We start from the raw sequence: 21,820 nt of genomic DNA on the forward strand, positions 1-21,820 counted from the left end.
CCCGTCTGTCCTGCATGGTGCTGTTCCCAAACCAGGCCATGATGCTCTCAGCATGAACAGGATGCTCTCAGTGATGGAGGTGGGAAATGTCCTTGCCACGTATAATATTCAAGAAACTACAATCATGTTACAGTTGTCCCTTTGAAGTGTGTGATGTTCTTCACTACAGACACCTAGCAACAATTCACCCCAATTCTGTAGACTGTGTTATTGCTCATGTACAGCATTGATTTAGATCTAAGCTTCTTACTCTCTCACTTATGATGTTCTAGCCACGGTTGACAGTGAAACCAAGTACATTTGTTTATAAGTAGCTTGTTATTGTCTGTAATGTTGACTTCCTGATTTATTTAAAGTGTTGTGTTAATCCTGTACATCAGTGTACTTGTGTGTAGACATGCAGAAAGAGTAATAACACTTCTGTTTGATTCCTCATTTACTCCTGACCAATGAGATCCTCTACTGACACTGCATAATACTGCAGGATCCAGTTATCTGCCTTTAAGATAAAACTTTATGAATCCCATCTGAAAAATTCCAATGCTCCAGCAGGAGACAAATATTTAGACAATGAAAAGACAACATTATGCATTTATTTAATTGATCTAACATTTCATCCATTAATCTCCTCACACAACTACAATTAAAATTCACACAGCTGAAACATCAAACAAAACTAATAACAGCGTCTAACTGAGATTGTAAGTCTACAACTAAATATCCAACTAGAGAAAATCTCAAAAATAGAAAACACAGCAGTACAAATACACAAGTGGTAGAACTAATACTGAGAAAACACAAATAATTCAGCACCATATTTCAGATAAAAGTTAATAAACTTAGTATGTAAACAATATAAAACAATCTTAACTATTGAGTAAATCTCAGTGCTGCACTAAACAAACATGTTAGTATTTATACCCCCAATGATGCTAGTTTCCAGCTTGCAATTAATCCTGTTTTCCAAAACTTTGTCTTTTTTTTGCATTTATTTCTCAGTTTTTACTATTGTTTTAACAGACTGTAAGCTTTATTGGAGATTACACACATACATTGACCTTCACTCATGAGGAGGTTTGCAGGCTTTAACTAAACAAATCCATACAGAACAATGAGGGTGTCTATAAGACGCTGAGCAAATAAATGACAGCAAGACATTAAATTGACAAATCAGTATTATTTTAAAATCCACACAAAACCATAAAGGAGAAGAAATTCTGAATATAATAGTTTCAGTAAATGTATCTTCCATTTATATGAACTTTTCTCACTCCTCTATGACTGCATTCTCAATCCTGTCTTCATCAGTGTGATCTGTTAAAGACATTTAAAAAGTAATTTCTAACTTATGTGAATAGTAGGGACATACTGAAAGAGTTCTTACCCCAAGCTCTGTAACATATGACCAGCAGAATGATGGTCACCAGCAGATACGGTGAGGCTGTCATAACATTACAGATCAGCATGAGTACTGAGAATGGAGCTTCTACACCTGATGGATAATAAAATAATAATTATAATGATTTTTGATTCATGCTGAACTGTTTAGATGTTTTACCTTAATCTGCAAATAAGTTCAACTAATTAAATGACAAATGTATTTAAATGGATTTCTCACGTCTGACTGAGACCCAGCTTTTCAGTGACTCTCCTCTCTCTGGGTGTTTACAGTGGTAGAAACCTTCATCTGACTTTGAGACAGTTTGGATGATCATCTCTCCTGTAGTGTGTTTCTGGAGAACTGATCCACCTTTATAGAAATCAGCTTGGAGGTTTGAGGGATTTGGGTTGTGATATAAACAGCGTAGAGTAAGAGGATGTCCCTCAGTCACAGGATGGACAGGACTCTTCAGGATCACATCACCATCTAGAACACAGAAAATAACAAATAAGGAAATCCACACACTATGATGTGTCTGTAGATAATAAATAAAGTTCTCTAATTTATTTGTAAATAGCTTAAAGCCCTCTAAACCTGTTGAGTCTTGACGCATTTGTCTTCATGTTTTAGTCTTCATGAACAGTTTCTCCCAAGTGAAATCTCAGAGTCCTAAATATTCTGTAATGAATCATTTCCCTTTTCCTTTAACATTAAACACACACCATGAAGACTCACCATGTACTGTGATGTTGACAGGATTACTGTTTTCTCCAGATTCAGACACACACCAGTAAACTCCAGTGTAGGATGTGGAGAGGAAGCTGATGTTAAATGTAGATCCTGTAACTGATCCCCAGTGTGAACAATCTAACACTCTCTCACTGTGTGTGTATCGTCTCACTGTCCATCCAGTAGAGTTACTCTGGTCCTCACAGCTCAGTGAGACAGAGTCTTTAGTAAAGTGTTGAGTTCTGCTGGGATTGATGATCAGAGAGACTGGAGGAGATTCACCTTAAAGAGAAAAGAGAAAGTGTAAAATAATAATCAGAACAACAAACAAAGTTCCGTAAATTTAAAGTATGTAATCTACAACAAAATACTGTTTTATTTTTCACAGGAAAACACCGGAAAAATAACAGGAAATGCAGAAAGAAATACAATGACATAATATTATGTGTACCAGAAAATATACTTGATCTTATGATATTATATTCACGCTTTTATCGTCTACACTTCAACACAACAGATAATTTTCCTCACCAGTGATCCATAGTGGCTGTAGATTGCTGTACTGTGTGTGAAAGGATGGTTCTCCTCTCTCTCCTCTGCACATATAAACTCCTGTGTGATTAAGAGCAGCAGGACTGAGAGTGTATTTGCCTTCAGATCCTCTGCTGCTGTCTGAGAGGAGCTCCACATGCACAATATAGCCACGATTATTATATATTCCAGTTAATCCATCTCTGTAGGGAACAACTGTGTACCAGCTGAATGTCCAGTCTGTAGAGGAGTCTGTAACCTCACAGCTTAGAGTCACTGAGTCTCCTTCAGTCAGCCAGCTCTGTGTAGATACACTCAGTACTGCCTGTGGTCTCTCTGTTACACAGGAAATCCAAGATATTTTTTGTCTAGTTTTACTTAATAAAATGTAAGAATATTTTCATGCACATTTTCACCTGACACACTCACCTGATACAGTCAGTGTAATAACATCACTGTGTGAGGAGCATGAGCCTCCTCTCTCTGTTCCTCTACAGGTGTATGTACCTGTGTGGGTCACTTCAACACCACTGATACTGTACACCTGTTCACTACTGACAGGACTGTGTGAAGCATCCTTATACCAGCTGTACTGCCAGCTAGAGACACTTTCATCCTGTATGTCACATCTCAGAATGACGGTGTCTCCATTGAACACCTGATTATATGGATATATGGATGCCACTGGTTTAGGTCTCACTGTTGAAAAATAAGAAAGCAGGGGTGTCAAATTCATTTTGGTCTGGGGGCCGCATACAGCTTAATCTGATCTCAAGGGGGCCAGACCAGTAAACTCATAGCAAAATTACATAGAACTAACGATAAGTCCACTTTTCTCTTTGTATTAGTGCAACCTAAGTAATATGTGCAATTTCAACAACAGTTTTACACAGTTTAACATTTATGTATAAAAACTGAACTTGTGGAACTTAAAAACACTGTCCTGCATGTTAACATAAATCAAACACCAAAATATCGAAATTGTTTAAAATGAAATTTCCAATTCTGGGAAGCAATTCTGAATACATGAATTGACTCCACACACTTAAAATCTTAGGTGGCAGCTGTTTTAAAAGTAAATTCTTTGTAAATTTATTTTATCAATTTGCCCCTGAAACTTGGTCTTTTAGCCTGCACAAGTGCATCAATATCAGGCATTATATCCTGAGTAGCAGCCAATTTTAGAATCTCATTTAAGTGGTTATGTGTGAGCTTTGAACGCAGCTTCGTTTTATTAATGTTTATTACTGAAAAACTTGCTCACAAAGGTAGGAATTCTCAAACATGCACAACATTTTTGCAGCAAGTGCTGTTAATTTAGGATAGCCTGGCAGGAGATACTGATAAAATGTGTCCAATCCCACAGAGACAAATTTATCCTTCAATTTTACATCACACTGCAAATCAATTATTTCAAGTTGCATGTCAACGGGCACATCAGAAGCTCTGACTGTGAAACTTGAGCGAAAAACCGCAAATTCTGTCTTGTGTTCACTAAAGACCTGAAATCGTTTCTCAAACTCCCTCAGCAACCCTGAAAGCTTGTATTTGTACTGTCTCACTTCAGGATTAACGCTTGCTGTGCACACATCTCTTAGACAGGTAAAATGAGTAGGGTCACCGCTTGCCCTCTGCGTCTCCCATAACGTGAGCTTTAACTTGAATGCATGTATCCCGTCATAATACTGTCTTACAACTTTTTTGCATCCTTGCAACATTTTGTTCAGAACATTCAAGTGCTCTGTAACATCAACCATAAATGCAAGGTCCTGCAGCCATAGTGTGCACTGTAATTCCTTAACAGGTTTATGTGCGATTTCCCCATGTAGATCAAAGAAGTGCTTCAGCACAGCACCTCTGCTTAACCATCTTACTTCAGTGTGGTATGGCAGACCATCGGTAATGTTAGTCATTGAGAAGGCTTTCAAACTGATGATGATTGAGACCTCTGGCACGGATGAATTTAACAGTTCGGACAACCACCTACATGACTCGATCCATTTTTAACGACTTGCAGCATAATGCCTCCTGATGCAAAATGCAATGAGATGTCCAAAAATCACCACCTCGATTTGCGGCATGTACTTTCTGTCTGAACTTTGTCACGGCTGCCTTATTCCTGATCATTGACGGCGCACCATCTGTAGCCAGGCTTACGGCCCCAACTCTGTCCAGCGCTCCAACGACGGAGCAAAAAATGTCCTCAGCTGTTTTGGTGTCAGTCTAATGCCCCTTTTCCACCGGAAAAAAACGGGTGCTGGTTCAGAGCTAGCGCTAGTGCTGGTTCAAAGTTGGTTCCACTGGCGAACCTTCTAAGAACCGGTTTGCCTTTCCACCGGCTAGAGAGCCATCACAGCGCCGAGTGTGACGTCACTGTATACGTGTCACATGTCCCAGCAACATTAGCGCAGCGGTGGCAAACACAAACATAGCAATGGCGGATGTTGCTTTACTGTTAATGCTCATGGCTTTGCGAACCTACATTGGCATCCAAACGCGGCGAATAAAACGTGTACGTGCAGCTCTGTGTAATCTGTATAAACGAAGGTTGTAATCGATAAAGTACATAACGTTATTTTATCCTTAACACAGAAAAAATTAGCCTTAGCATGTAGCTACCTACTATCATGTGTGCTGATAATGTATCATATCGCGGTAAAGTAAAAGTGTATTAAACATTAGTATACTTAAGGTACATTATCTAATGCGCTAACAGTAGCCCCGCCCCCAGCTACCGCCCCAAGCGGTTCTTAAGTCTAGACCAGCAACGTTTTGGTGCTACTTAAGAACCACTTTTCCTGGTTCGGAGCCAGTGCTTTGGCGGTCGAAACAGAAAGAACTGGTTCTAAATTAGGCTCCGAACCAGCACTCGAACTGCCTCGGTGGAAAAGGGGCAATAGGCACCAACTCAAGAAACTCCTCTGTGACAGTCAAAGTCTCGTCAACTCCACGAATGAATATGGCCAGTTGAGCGACATCCGTAATAGTACACTCATCAACTGCAACAGAAAATGCCAGAAATGACTCCACTTTGCATTTCAGTTGGCTGTCCAAATCTGCCGATAGTTCCTGTCTGCCACGGTATATTATTGGTAATATTAAGCTAATATTGGCAAAAGCTTGTCGCTTTTCAGGACACACAATTTTGGCAGCCTTCAGCATGCAATTTTTGATGAACTCCACCTCATAGTACAGTTTTGATGCTAATGTGATTTCGCTAGCAATTAGGTAGCTGGTTTTCACTGCAGCATTACTGGCCTCTCGGCTCTGGGTCAAAACAGATTGCTGTTTCCTCAGACCCACCAGCATTTAATTTACCTTCTGTCTTCTTAGTTCACCATGCAAGCTGTTGTATTTTTCGCCATGCTGAGTTTCATAGTGGCGCCGAATATTACATTCCTTAAGCACCGCAACTTGCTGCGTGCACACCAGGCACACGGGTTTCCCATTCACTTCCGTAAACATATAGGAATAGGTCCATTTTTCTTGGAAAATCTGACACTCTGTGTCCACTTTTCGTCTTTCTTTTTGATAAAGACATTATGTTGATGAGGGTACCAGGGCCAACAGAAAAGTGAGAAAACTGATAGAGCCAAACTCTTTTCAGACCCTAAGCTTACCATCTGCTGGTAGTTCTGCCGAAAATGAAAATGATTTTTTTTCATATTACAGATTTATCCCCCGGGCTGGACTGAACTCCTGGTATTCCCGTATGTTTGACACCCCTGGTCTAAATGCTCATGGTGAATGTGTCATCATGGTGTATAATCATGATATTCATAATAAACCTCTGACAAAATAGAAGAAAAATCATGACATACCTCTCACTTCAATCTTGACAGGATCACTGAACTCTGTGTAGTAATTGTGATAGTTGTAGTAGTTTCCCCCGTATGCTCGACACTTGTACTCTGTTTCTCCTGCATTATCGACTGTCACTTTAAGTGTGTTCACTTGTTCACTGTTCAGATTATGTAACGTCTCTTTATTTTTGTACCAGTAAAACTCCCATCCAGTCCCCTGCTGCAGCTCACAGCTCAGAGTGACGGTGTCTCCAGTGTAGACGGAGCTCTGAGGATTCACTCTCACAGTCGGTTTGGGTTTTACTGTTGGTGTGAAATGATGAAGGTGTCAGAGCTGCTTTACACTTTACAACATAAGCAGTAGATTCACTGTGTCTAACAGATGCTTTGTGTCTAAAACTAACATTTATATGTAATATTTAATACAAGATGTTACAGTTGTGTTTTCTTACATGGCTGATGTTCAGTATATTTTTAGGTAATACAATTTATGTAACTGATTGAAGTGTAGAAACTCAGAATTTACTGATTTTAGATTTTAAGGATCCTGATTTTAAGGATCCTGCACAACTCCTGCACCACCATCTGAGCATTTTATTTAAAATGTGCAAAATCATGACTTCCTACAGTAAAAAAAGCCAAAAGAAGTGAATCAGGGATGATCTTCCCAGCGACTATTTTTGTCCACACAGGCTGCCCAGGTACTTGTTCAATCTCTTGTCACATCAAGACTGGACTACTGCAACTCACTGCTGTCAGGTCTACTTATGAACACAATTCGTCTTCTGCAAATGATGCAAAATGCAGCTGTACGACTTGTTTTCAACCTGCCTAAGTTTTTACATATCACCCCACTGCTGCGTTCCGTCACATTATATAAAAGAAACAGTGACCCAATTACTGACAGCTGAAAATCTGACACCTAAAATATAATGTTAACATGTAAAATATTAAATAAATACAGCCACAGACTCACCTGATACAGTCAGTGTAATAACATCACTGGAGTGTGTGGAGCGTGAGCCTCCTCTCTCTGTTCCTCTACAGGTGTATGTACCTGTGTGGGTCACTTCAACACCACTGATACTGTACACCTGTTCACTACTGACAGGACTGTGTGAAGTATCTTTATACCAGCTGTACTGCCAGTTAGAGACACTTTCATCCTGTATGTTACAGCTCAGAGTGACGGTGTCTCCACTGAACACCTGATTATTGGGATTTATGGATACCACTGGTATAGGTCTCACTGTAGAATAATAACAGAGCATCTAAATGATCATGATGAATGTGTTGTCATGGTGTATAATGATATAGGAATAGTGGAACAGTGAATGCAACAGTTTACTTTTATTAAAAGTAAATTTACAGCTAATTTACAACTTTTTTTTCTAAACTGTGAGATCTGTTAATATTCATTCAAAAATGTTTGATTTTAATGTAAACAGCAAATATAGATCCAGTTTAACTCTACTGGACAGTGTAGGCTGTGATCTTTACGGGACTGATGATCATTGCATTTCCATACTTGTGATTATGTCACTAGAAAAAGAAAATAAAACATTGTTGTGTAGTGTAAAAAAACACAATAAGAGGTGAGCATGAGGTTTTGTTTTGTAATAAAGCAATGTGTCAAACCCTGTTATATAAAATTACTGAGTGATTTGGTGGTGTTATGATGCGGATTTGCTGTTTCTACCCTGAAGTACAGATTATTTGCCTATAACAGCATGTGCCACTGATTACAGTTTAATTTATTAATGAATGACACAATTAAATTTTCATCCATTTATAGTTACATTTACTGTTTTGGAAAGTCTATAAATAAAGTTAGTTCTTATTCTTGTCACATTATCGGGCTGGAGGCAGATACAATTGTAGAAGTTCATTTATTTACAGAGCAAAAAGAAATGATAAAACTGTGACAGAGAAACGAAGCAAATCTCAAAGCTGTGGCAGAACAAACACACAGGGGTAACAACAATTACAAGACATGGGGAAAGAAAGGAAATTAAATACAGAGACAAATCAAGAGAGAAAGAGAAAATAGGTGAGTATAATCCAGACCATAAATGCTTCTGTTCTGAAGAATTTAACATGTTAGAAAACTATTTTAAAAATATTTACTTCTAACAACCCTGTGATGAAAGGGGAAAAAAATCATGACATACCTCTCACTGTAATCTTGACAGGATCACTGAACTCTGTGTAGTAGTAGCCCTTGTCATAGTTTCTCCTGCGTGCTCGACACTTGTACTCTGTTTCTCCTGCATTATCGACTGTCACATTAAGTGTGTTCACTTGTTCTCTGTTCAGATTCTGTAATGTCTCATTATTTTTGTACCATTGAAACTTCCATCCAGTCCCCTGCTGCAGCTCACAGCTCAGAGTGTCTCCAGAGTAGACGGAGTAGACGGTGTCTCCAGTGTAGACGGAGCTCTGAGAATTCACTCTCACAGTCGGTTTGGGTTTTACTGTTGGTGTGAAATGATGAAGGTGTCAGAGCTGCTTTACACTTTACAACATAAGCAGTAGATTCACTGTGTCTAACAGATGCTTTGTGTCTAAAACTAACATTTATATTTAACACTTAATACAAGATGTTACAGTTGTATGTTTTCTTATATGGCTGATATTCAGTATATTTTCTATGTAACAAAATTCATCTGATTGAAGTGTAAAAACTCTCTATTTAACTCTCTCAAGAACTTTAAATTATATGAAATTATATGAAATTATATTATATATACAATCTGACATTTGCCTTTTATCTTAAAAACAAACAAAAGGATAATTTCTGAATATTTGTGATGCAGTCTGAAATTGCTAAAACTGGATTCTGGAAAACAGACAAACATGATCAATAATCAGATTTTTACATGAGTTTTTTCTGCTAGTACTATCCTTTGACATCACATCTAGTCAACATTTATTTACAGGGCACATTTATAAATGACAGAACTTGAGCCAAAGTGCTTTACAGATGTAAGAACAGTCACAGACTCACCTGATACAGTCAGTGTAACAGCATCACTGATCTCTGAGCTCTGAGAGTCTCTCCCGTGTCCTCTGCAGGTATAGGAACCACTGTCAGAATCTTCAACAGGCCAGACAGTGAACATCTGTATTCTGATTTCTATGTACTTTCTCCCTATTCCCTCGGATATGGTGGTGCTATTTTTATTCCAGCTGTAAGTCCACTGAGTGTCTCCTCCTCCCTGTATGTCATATCTGAGATCAACAATCTCTCCAATGAACACATGTGTATCAGGCTTTATGGACACCACAGCTTTAGGACTCCCTATAAAACATTCTTACATATAAAACAAACCTTACATAAAGTCATTCCCAAGTCTACACTATTAATATCATTTTTAGAGCGAGTATGAATTCATGTTTTTGTTACTTGTTGATACTGATATGTGTAACCTGCTTAATATTAAGTAATCAGGGGCATCATGGAGCATTTTATTTAGCGCTAGTTATATCAGCTGTTCTCTTGTGCTGCTGTCATTAAACTTGTGCTGATTTATATTTAATACGTTAAGACATTTAAGCAGCAAACAACTATTTGAGTATAAAATTATTTATTAAAATCTGATGTTGCAGCCTCCTTTCGTTAGATCTATAAAAACTACATTAATAAACAGGAAACAAATTAACAAATTGTACACAACCTTCTTAGCACCAAAACAAATCGAATATGGAGACAATATACAGATAAACTATATATAACTCACCTTGAGCCTGGACCACTGGTATGAGTGAAATCAGCACTAAAAAGGGAACAGAAACAGAACATGACAGAAATGTCGGAAATGTCTAGTCTATTAATGAACACAGCACATTTAGACACACAGAACACACAAGATTAAATCTTAATTCTTACCAGCCTGTAAAAATAAACATGTGAGAGAGAGAGAGAGAGAGAGAGAGAGAGAGAGAGAGAGAGAGAGAGAGAGAGAGAGAGAGAGAGAGAGAGGACACTGCCCTGAGTGTGTCAGTGTACACAGCTAATGAGAAGTGTTTATTTCTGTAGAATTCTTTGATAGATTTGACACAAATAAGTAAATGATACTAGACAATAGTTTGGTGATAGTGTTTATTAGAATAAACTTATTGCACTGAAATGCTTTACAGTACAGACCATAATAATAACATAAATGTTACTGTACGTTATAAGATATTTTCTATGTTTATCAGTTTTGACACATTTTGTGTGAGTTCAGTGATGAACACACGAACACAAGAGTTCAGTGATGTTAGTTAAATTTACCCATATTATTAATTATTGCTTTCACACATCCATCTTCACCCCCCTCAAAAAAGCACAGCCCCTTTTTCACACATCCGCTTCTTCACATCTAAATTTGCACCAACAAACTGTGACCTGCTCTCAGGCCTCTAACAGTGTCACTGCTCTGTGTGTACAGGACTAATGAGAGTTGTTTGTTTCTGCACATTTATTACTCTTAATTTTTACACAGAAAAAAAGTGCTAAGTAGTAAATAAAGATTCGTATATTTTTTATTAAAAGTGCTGTGCATTACTTTGTTATTAAGGTGTATTAGAAAATACATGTTCTTCGGCACAAACCATAATAGTAACAAAAATTAAATGTAGGTTATAAGGCATTTACATAAAATTGCTTTTTAATGCTAAGATGTTTTTTTAAACTTCTTTCTGTACACAAGAAATGTCACCAAAAGATGTCCATCAGTACAAATTCCATCAATACAGACTTGTTTACTCTCGTTAGATGATTTAAACCCTGTGTTTTAAACTTGCTGTACTTGTACTCTTAACTGTTGAACTATCATAGTTACTGAACCCTGAACTAAACCCTTCTGATAACAGACATGGAGACACTGATCCACCTGAACAGTCATGATAAAGTACACACAATGTCCTAATCACACAATAAACTCATCACTCAGGACATTCAGACTACAGATGAAGAACTTTATACCCCATCGCTTACTCTAATGAAGACACAAAGAGAACCTTTACTCACAGAGCATCACAGGCAGTGGACTGAGCTCCATCCTGTCCCTCTAATGACTGACTGACTGACAGAGCAGAGGTGTGGGTTAAAGCCTTACCTCTTTACCACTTCCTGTTTGCCTATAGAGAGAGTGTACTATATATATATATATATATTATATACATTATATATATATACATTAAAACTAATTGCCTAATACTGTGTAGAACAATGTTCATATGTGTAACATATGTTTTGTGTTTTGTCTTGTGTCTTGCTTTCCTTACCTCCATGTCCTACTTTATGTGTTATGTGTTCATTGGTTGTTTCTCATCTCGTCTTGTGTTTCTTGTCTTGTCTTGCCTCATCATTCTTTATTTATTTATCTTTATTTATATTATAAATAATAAATATATATTTATTTATTTATAATAAAATCTTCACCTGTATTTGGATCCTCTGCCTCTTTGTTATACGATCGTGACAATATGGCTGTTACTGTCTACATTCCAAATATCTGGACAAATTGTTTCATACTTTAGCAATTATTCAATTTACAGGTGAAAAAAAATGCAACCTGATAATATCATCATCCTATGCAAAAATGTCGTCATTAATAGAGAGTTTGTCCAAGTGGTGTTACTGGATTTAGCTGTCCGAAAAACCTCACATCCTTATAAAAACTGACACAGAATAAGAAAGTCCTCACAACTGTAACATTAGCAGAAGCGACTGAAAAACTTACCATGAACAATAAATTAACAGGCTACAAAACAATTCACAGTATTTATAAGTATAAAAGTTTATTGTTACTAAAATTATTTATTTTAATACTTCATCCAGGGTGTATACTGCCTTGATGCCCAATGACGCCTGAGATAGGCACAGGCTCCCCGTGACCCGAGAATAGTTCGGATAAGCGGTAGAAAATGAATGAATGAATGAATGAATGAATGAATGAATTACTTTTAATCCCATTACATATAAAAAAAGGGGTATATAAAAAACAAGTAAAATGGAATAAGCCAATTTATTACACTGTTCTTTTTTAAAATCCATTATAAAATATAAAGTCCCAATTGTTAGTTAATCAAATTATTTCAGATCATTTCAGGATGATGTACTCTGTGGTATAGAGTGAGTAGATTTCTTTGACTCCCTCTAATGGTAACTGCTGTATTTTAATCCCGACTAGTAAGAGTACCTCCAACAATGATTTACTCCTTTACAGCCTGCAGGCTCATGCAGGGATCCACTTATTTCCAGGGATTTAAGAACGGGATGCACTTATTTCCAGGGATTAAAGGCAGTCTTTTAAAAGCAGGAAATATCTGACAAAGCAGTCATATGTTTTACACAGTCAGGACTGGAAGAAAAAAGTCAGGAGTGATGAGAAAATAGGAGTCAGTACATGTAAGTGAACGAGAATGATCATAAAAGAAACATAACTAACACAAACTAGTGACATCTGACAGCTAGCAGTTTTTTAAAAGAAATTCCATCATTGTGTAGCAAATATTAAAATAAATACATCTCAGTTTTATCTATATTTTATTTGTATGTTTGTATAAGGTTATAGTGTTAACCATTATACATGTGTGACATGCGCTGTGTCTAGGTTAAAATTAGGTTGCCCCGAAGAGGAAGTTAGTGTCTTTCTTTCTAAGCTAGACGACCGCTTTCTGGCCTTTCACGCAGGCGGCTGCCGTTTTTTCCCAGACCTTAATGCTGAGGTGTCGAGGTCTTGGAGAAATCCATTTTCAGTGCTTATTTTTTCTCCTGTCATGTCTGACTATTCAGCCATTATAGGGCTTGAAAGCCATGATATGGGGCGATGCCTCGGATCGAAAAGATGCTTACGGGTTATCTCTCACCTACATTGCCCGCATGGAGGAAACCTGCCTTTCATCCAAGCCTTGTAGTACTACTTCAGCCCTTAAGGGTAAGGCCTACACGGTAGCAGGTCAAGCACACCATGGCAGTTTTACAGGCCTACCAGGCTGACCTGCTGACAGAGCTCGACGGTGGCCAGGGGTTGGGACCTCAGGTGGTATCTGAGCTCCACCGAGCCACTGACTTTGCGCTCTGTGCCACAAAGACGACGGCCCGCTCCATAGGCCGTGCAATGGCTGTGCTGGTTGCCACAGAGAGGGACCTGTGGCTCAATTTAACTGATATTAAGGATAAGTCCTCTCTCCTAGATACCCCATGTCACCTCCGGGCTTATTCTGCGACACAGTAAGTACTGTCGTCGACAGGCAGAAGGAGGTAAAATGCCAGTCGGCAGCATTCGGGGAGTTTCTCCCTCGTCTCGGCGAGCAGCTTAGGTCATCTTCCAGCCGCACCCAACCCCCTCCCAGCTCACTCAGGGCAGTAAGGAGGGTTAGTGTGGCTGCCCATGCCCCCCAGTCTAAAACAAGGGACCCAATGCCTGGGGATGGGGTTCCTAAGACCCAATGCCTGGGGGATGGGATTCCTAGGAGCATCCCATTCAGGAAAGCTCCCCTACTGCCTGCCCCGTCACCTCCGGCATTTCAAGGAGCAGTAGGATCTGTGCCTGTTCCTCTTCCTTGCACGAATCTCCCTTTGTTAGCACCTGCCAGTGTGCTGTTTCAGGGCACCTGGGAGGTCTGCACGAGGTTGACACCACTATCAGATGACCAGGCAGCGTGGAAACTTTTGCCAGGTGTGTCTCAGTGGGTCCTAGGTACTATAGAAAAGGCTACAGGATCCAGTTCTCCCCCCTTCCTCTGTGTTTTCAGGGTGTCTGGCCCACGATCGTTGGCAGGCACAAGGCAGTGTTCCTCCAAGAGGAACTTCTCTTTCTCCTTAGGAAAGGGGCCATAGTGCATGTTCCCCTCCCAGAACAAGACTTACAGGTTCAAGATGCTCACGCTCAAGGTTATCGTGTCCCAGATCAGGTCCAAAGACTGATTTGTGACGATCGACCTTGAGGACGCTTATTTTCACACAGGCAATCTGCCAGAGCCTCAGTTCACATGAGGCCATTCCAGCTCTGGCTAAGGGGTGTAGGCTTTCATCCTCACAGACATCCCCTCAAGGTTACGTGCTGTGGACTAAACCCTTCTTATGTGGAAAAGACCCCAATTCCTGGCCTTAGGACTCTTTCGACGGACGCCTTGCTTTCGGTCTGGGTCTATGCCCAGGGTCTATGAGAGGGCCCCTATCGCTCATGGCACATAAACTGCCTGGAGATGAGGGCTGTGTTTCTAACACTGTCTTCCACACCTCAGGGGCTGCCATGTCTTAGTACGGACAGACAGCACTGTGGTGGTTCCCCATATCAATCATCAGGGCGGTCTGCATTTGCGCCCCGTTTCAGGTTGTCACAGCAGATTCTGCTCTGGGCAGAGACCATTTTCCTTTTGCAGAGAGCAATTTTCATCCCAGGGCATGTAAATCGGGAGGTAGACTTCCTGTCGAGGCAGGTGCCGAGGCCCGGGGGGTGAAGTCTCAAGCGAATTTATTATGGATGTGGCCGAGGCTCCGTCTGGGCGACTTCCCCCCGGTAGCTCTGCTCCCACAAGCCCTAGTCAGAGTGCGCCACGACCATGTCAACCTACTGTACTCCTAGTTGCACAACGTTGGCCCTCTTGAGTTGATTCACAGTCCTAGCCTCCCTCCTGACCGGCATTCGATGGGAGCTTCCCGTCAGGGAGGATGCATGATCGTCTCCCGATTAAGATAATCTTACCATTACCAAGGTCTGCCTAGGGTTGTTTATGAGCCAGTAAATTGTTTCCAGAAAATGTTACAATAGTTGCTGTTTCTCTCTAAGACCCAAAGAAGAGGACAATGACTAGAGAAGATTTACTGATCTCATTTTGGAGATTTTGAAGACATTTACATTGGGCATAGTGAAGGTTTTCCCCACATGCCAAGGAGAAATCAATACATCATTTGAAATTAAAACCATGTCTTCTTTGCAATATTTGACTGGAGGATAAGTTACTATATATCTCTTTTTCTATACCTATATCTCTATTTCTATATCTCTATCTCTCAATTATCTCTAACAAGCATCCCAAGGTGATGCCGGTGAGGAAAATCTCCCTATATGATATGAGGAAGAAACCTTGAGAGGAACCAGGCTTAGAAGGGAACCTCATCCTCATTTGTGTAATAATGCACAGCAAATAATTCCATGGCTGTGCTTTCTTACTGGTGACTACCATTATTGTGTCAGTGTCATGGTTATTAGTGCCAGACAGACTGGGTGAGTATTTCAGAAACTGCTGATCTTCTGGGATTTTTACAGATAACTGACTCTAGAATTCACCCTAAACAATGTTATGGGGAAGAATAAGTGGACACATTGTTAATGTGAGAATAGACAGATTTGTTTGGTCTGACAGGATTGGTACAATAAATAAAATCATCACTCTTTACAGCCTGTGAACAGAAAAGCATCTCCAAATGCATTTTTATACCAAGTTTTAAAAAAATACCTCCTAATAATATTTATAAGATAACATAAGATAAGATAACATTAATATAAGTGGAAACTGTTGTGATAGATGTTTAGGTTAGCCTAAGGAACCGCAAAAGACTTATATTGCCAGTTTTATATGCCATCCTAACATTACATGGTGTCAGAAGTCTCCCCCTGAGAGTTTTGACTTTAGTCATTCCAAGCTCTGGCCTGCTTGGAAGTGGCGTTTAAACAGGTACTGTGTAGCTACAAGCTTCACACACAAGAGAACAATTTACAGCCACTATGGATCACTGGCAAGGAAAATTAACTCTTGTGTTGAAGTGTAGGAGATAAAAGTGTGAATGTAAGATCAGATTAATTCAGAATTTATTAAATAATGTGTGTATGAGGCAGACAAAGAGTGCTATGTGCAGGTAGAAGATTATTATCATGATTTTCCTTGTGTTCTCCTGTATTTCATGGTGCCTCCTCTCCTTGTTGTTTGGTCATGTTCCTTGGTAACAGCAATTTACAGCAAAATCCTTGCTTTTTGCTCAATATTTTGCACATTTCAAATTAAATTTTTATTTACATCTCTCTTTTCTGTTTAAGGTGAATCTCCTCCAGTCTCTCTGATCCCAGCAGAACTCAACACTTTATTAAAGACTCTCTCTCACAGTGCATGGTGAGTCTTCATCTAGTGTGTTTAATGTTAAAGGAAAAGAAAATTATTCAATTAAAGATTATTCAACCTGGGAAGATTTTTTCAAGATGACAATGACAATTATTTTTTCCCCTTAATACACTACCTTTGATTTCTATAGTTCTGAGGATACCTGAATACTGTGTTTCTTTCCAGACTGAATACAAATTCATACTTAATAAATATGATGTAACAGAATATTTTAAATAACTGATTATGTTGGTTACTGTTGTGTTCTACTTCAGAACATGTATATAAACATAAATAGTTCGGCAGGAATAAAAGATGATTATAATTATTATTTTATTCTGCTTCTGGCTCTGATTCTGCTGGTCATATGTTACAGAGCTTGGGATAAGAACTCGTCCAGTATGTCTCTACTCATCATATAGCATTCTTTAAATAATGAAAGAAATTACCTTTTGAATTTTTTAACAGCTCACACTGATGAAGACAGGATTGAGGATGCAGTTATAGAGGAGTGAGCAAAGTTCATCTATCACTGAAGATACATTTACTGAAATAGGTCAATACAGAATCATATTTTTATTTATGCATTTGAATTAGAATTGTACTTTTCTTTCTCACTGTTCTGAATGGATTTAATTTAAAGCCTGCAAACCTCCTCATGAGATGAAGGTTACTGTGTGTGTAAACTCAAATAAAGTTTACAGTAGTAAAAACTGAGAAATATGTTTATAAAAAGACAAAAAAAAACAGGAAAAATTGCAAGCTGGATGCTAGCATCATTGGGAGGATGTAAAGACCAATTAGTTTGTTTAGTGTAGCACATAATTATCAATTCACTACTGTAATATTGTTGACTTTTCAGTGTCTATTTGTCTCCTGCTGGAACATTATTAATTCCATGTGATAAATTCCAAAGTTTTATCTTAAAGTCAGATAACTGGATCCTGCAGTATTATTCAGTGTCAGTAGAGAATATCAGTGCAGTAAAGGTAAGGAGATGAATCAAACAGAAGTGTTATTATTCTTTCTGCATGTCTACACACAGGTACACTGATGTACAGGACTAATACAACACTGTAAATAAATCAGGAAGTCAGCGTTACAGCCAATAACAAGTTACTTATGAAGTGAAGTACATGGTTTCACTGTAACTCTGATAGAACATCATCAATTGAGAGAGTAAGAAGCTTAGATCTAAATCACTAACACAGTCTACAGCAGAGGTATTCAATTAAAATTCAAAGAGGTCCAGTTACTAAAATTTTTTCCCAGCAAAGGTCTGAATCTTATATTGTCACTTAAAATAGTGTACTCATGTTAATAAAATCAATAACGCACATACATTTCTATATAATTTATTGTTAAATTTCAAGTAAATTTCAAAGTCTGAACTTGTATGGCACTTGAATGGAAAACAATCCTGTAGTTGTCTTTACTACATGTCAAGTAACAGACAACAGACACAAAATTTCTTCTGAATAAAATAAATAAAAAGTGCAAACACGGCTTTGAGTAGCCTGAACTTAGGGTCTATATTTCAAGTAATGTAAAACATTCAGAATATTTTGAATAAAATAAACGTGCTTTTAATCTTTAAGAAAACAGTTAAACAAAAGACTTTTGAGCTGCCCCTTTTTTAAACATTGACTACATTAATAACATAGGAACCTTAGGCAAAAGAACATTTCAAGTAAAATAGAACAGGGCAGAATTTACTGAATAAAAGAAAAGTGCAGCGCTTTGAGCAGCTCCCTTTTTCCTCTCTCCTTTCCACCTCTCCTTACTCCCTTCCCATCTTCCGTTCCTAGTGAGAGAAATGGGCATGTAACTGTCCTGCCAGCAGTTTGAATCTTAATTGTCCTGCCAGCGTAATTAGGTGCATTACTGCCACATTCTGCTCTGGAGTATGGAACAGAAACAATCTGTTTTTGGCTTGGCTTTTGATGACGCTCCTGTCGTAATAACTAGATTAACTGCGCATGAACGAAAGATTTATCTTTTTATTAATATCAAAGAGCTTATATAATATTATAATATTAGATTATAATAAGGAGATGCTTAATATGATAATATTAGAATTTTAATGGGTCCGGGCAGACCCGTCACTCGGTCTGGATCCGGACCGCGGTCCGCCATTTGGTGATGCCCGGCCTACAGAATTGGGGTAAATTGTTGCTAGTTGTCTGTAGTGAAGAACATCACACACTTCTAAGAGACATACAATATATGTAACATGAAATTTGTTTCTTGCATATTATGCTGTATTAATATTAAATCCAGTTTGTTACTGTGAGATCATGCTACTATCACCAGTAGCCAACAGAGAGCAGCAGTGGGCACATAAACTGGATTTCCTGTACATTGTTGACTCTGATGAAGAAAGCAAAGTAGCATTAATATCACCAAAGAGAGGAGTTTAAAGGCCCTTAAATGTCTAAGGTGGTGAGGACATTTCCCACCATCATAGACAGAAACTTGACAGGAAGCATCACTACCTGGTTTGAGAACAGCACCAAGCAGGACAGACGGGCTATTCCAGAGGGTGGTGTGATCAGCTGGACCCCAACTATGTGTGCAACAAACTCTTCTCTCTGTTATAATCAGATTGTGGTTCTGCTTCTTGAAGGCAAACTCAAAAAACAAGAAGGAGCTTCTTTCCACTGACTACTCAGTCCCTCAACTAGGACAATACCTAGAACTCAAACCAAATTGCTGATAAAGACCAGACCACACAGATGACTGGCACAACATTGGTTCATAAAAGGCATGACAGTCTCCAGGCGGCTCCATCCACATCAATCCCATGAGACACTGACTGACCCTGCAGATCAATCTCTGGCTTTGTGAGCACCAGGCGACGAGACTTTAACCAGGGGTAGAACATCAGGACTGACAAAGTAGCTTGTTAAGTAAGGATGATCAGGCTAGGAACTTGGAACACTGGGAGCTCGGGAATGGCATATTTAGATCGACAGAGAGAAAAAAATATGACTGTAATCAGGTGATGGTCAATGTAAATTATGTGCAAAGTGCAGACAGGGACTCATGCAAGACTAGCTGTGACTGCATAACTAAAATTACCACATATTAGTATGAAAAATGTCTGAGCAAAAAAATTTAACATCTATCCAACAGCTAGCTTTGTCCCATAATGGCAAGTTGTTCAGTCGCTTCTGCAAACGTTACAGTTGTGAGAATTTTCTTCTGCTGTGTCAATTTTTATAAGTAATGCCGGTGTTATGTCCAACTATGTTTGGGGATCTGTTTCCCACCTAGCCCCGCCCCCTAGCCCCGCCCCCATCCAAATTTTCTTCCAAAAGTCTACAATATTCAAAATAAATACTCATTTAGAAAAGGAAAGCATTTAGCTAACATCAGTTAGTGACCATGAGGGGAAATTAAACTAGCTAAAAAAGATCATGAATGTCCTCCCTGGTCATAGTATGGCAGGCGTGAAACTCGAGGACGACCTCCGTGGTTGCATAATGGCAGGCGTGAAACTCGGAAACAACCTCCTAGGACATCCAAATACACCAAAGGTAGTAGACAGTAAGTCCACCTCAAAAACCCCTTGGATCGAGACAACTTCAGGGATACCGGCAGCACATACTGACACAAGTGGGGCATCCTCTAAACGGGACAACAGTCTCTTATGCCTGTGAGAAACTTTGACATCTTCATATATAGCACGCATCACTCTAGCCACTGATATGGTGTACATGGTGGATGAAAACTCTGCTATAACACCCTTACAGACTGGATTCTGGCATAGTGGCCATCTTGAAAGAGTGCTCTGGCATGGTGGCCATCTTGGCAGAGGGCTCTGGCATGGCAGGCATGAAGTGAGCAGATTTGGGCATTCAGGCATGATGTGAGTCTTGGGCATGTGGGAAATTTTTGGACATAGAAGGGAAAGACGAAAAGGGGGAGAGAGAAGGCATACATTGACTGTCAAATGTAACCACACACGCAGGCCATTATAGCCATATGAAGCAAAGGAATCCTAGACAGAGACCATTAGAGGTAGTAAAAAAGCACTCAGCAACCTACACACACACACACAGTGAGGCAGAACAGGACACACAGGATTCAGGCCCAAAGAAGGTTGAATATAAAGGCTTTAATAATGAGATACAAAATCAAAAGGAAAGAGTCACTTCTTAATATAAAATGGTTTGACAGCAAAACGAGGAGGGTATTGAGTCTTTCTGTTGACACGCCACGTAGTTTGAGTAGCTTGTGTGTTTGTGGTTGAGGCTAAAGGAGTTTGGATGGATTTGGTGGCCACTGTCGCAGTCTGGGTTGCAACATTAATTCCCTGAGTGGAAGATGTGTCACTGGGCTGACCACGACTCTCCTTGTCCTGGAGATAATAAGTAATGACCTTAGTGAAAAGATCAGCAGTAGGAGATGGCATAGAAGGATCCGTCCCATCCAAGAGATTTGCTACCCAAGCTGAGATGGAAGCTACAAAACACAAGAGCTTCAGTAAGCACATATTCACTCTCGCCACCAGGTTAATAAATACACCAATGACTACTGTACACCGTATCCGAAGAAACAGAATAGGAAAAAACTGGTTTTGAATCATATAGAAGAGAAAATGTCGGTAGACAAGAATATGAGAAGATCCATAAGAAGATCCAGTACATACCCATGTATGGTTGTGTTAAGTTGAGTCTGTGAAGGAAGAACCTCAGGAAGAGAGAGTAAGGTCCAAACACATGTAAAACCCACCTTATAAAACTTTATGGCCCGATGATGTAGGCCCGAGTCTTATGGAAATGGGACCCCCCAGGTGAAAGATAATTGGAATTTAAGAGACCTAAGTCAGAGGCAAATATTTACCCAACGTCCGGGCAAAACGGGTCCATTTTTGGAGATAATGGGAAATCCCAGAGCCTGCGGAAAGTGCGGGCGTAGGCATTTTATGATTGGATAGCAGGGAGGGTATGGCGAAGAGGGGGGCATGTCAGAGCTATATAAGCCTGCCGAAATCAGCAGTGCTTTGGTGCAAATCTCCTCTTCTAGACAGAATTGTATCCCTGGTACCAGCTGGTGATTGATGTCTGTACGACCGTCAATAAACCTACCTCAACTGAATCCAGTCTTCATGAGTTTGGCTGATCATTTCTTCCTTAAATTTTAACTTATGAGTTGTTGTTTAAGCTTAAAATCAGATTGCCGGAGATAGCCTGGGCCAGTGTAGGGTGGAGACGGCTTTACTCCTACAGGCGTGGCATGAACATAGTTCACAAAATTCCTCCACAAAATCAGTAATGTG

General features: G+C 39.3%; 1 protein-coding gene across 1 annotated transcript; it reads right to left on the reverse strand.

The window, feature by feature from the left end:
• Positions 1-1,267: 1,267 nt before the first annotated feature.
• On the reverse strand, positions 1,268-13,337 carry LOC113633969 (B-cell receptor CD22-like). The gene is made up of 10 exons (XM_047814031.1): positions 13,307-13,337; positions 12,036-12,080; positions 9,452-9,751; positions 8,616-8,918; positions 7,421-7,693; positions 2,642-2,977; positions 2,117-2,392; positions 1,619-1,867; positions 1,370-1,492; positions 1,268-1,314 (listed from the first exon to the last, which is right to left on the reverse strand). Exons 1-10 carry the CDS (start codon positions 13,335-13,337, stop codon positions 1,268-1,270), a joined length of 1,983 nt encoding a protein of 660 aa, XP_047669987.1.
• Positions 13,338-21,820: the final 8,483 nt, after the last annotated feature.

This window comes from Tachysurus fulvidraco, chromosome 1 (assembly GCF_022655615.1).
Source record: "Tachysurus fulvidraco isolate hzauxx_2018 chromosome 1, HZAU_PFXX_2.0, whole genome shotgun sequence".
In the NCBI taxonomy this organism is placed as follows: Eukaryota; Metazoa; Chordata; class Actinopteri; order Siluriformes; family Bagridae; genus Tachysurus; species Tachysurus fulvidraco.

Excerpts from the sequence above, each read along its gene's own strand:
- LOC113633969 (XM_047814031.1), bottom strand. The coding sequence starts at position 13,337 with ATGAAAGGCAGGTTTCCTCCATGCGGGCAAT. Across the intron at positions 9,752-12,035 it reads AAACTCTCTATTAATGACGA|TTATAGGGAGTCCTAAAGCT; the intron begins CATTTTTGCATA and ends TGTAAGAATGTT. Across the intron at positions 1,868-2,116 it reads TGTCAACATCACAGTACATG|ATGGTGATGTGATCCTGAAG; the intron begins GTGAGTCTTCAT and ends TCTGTGTTCTAG.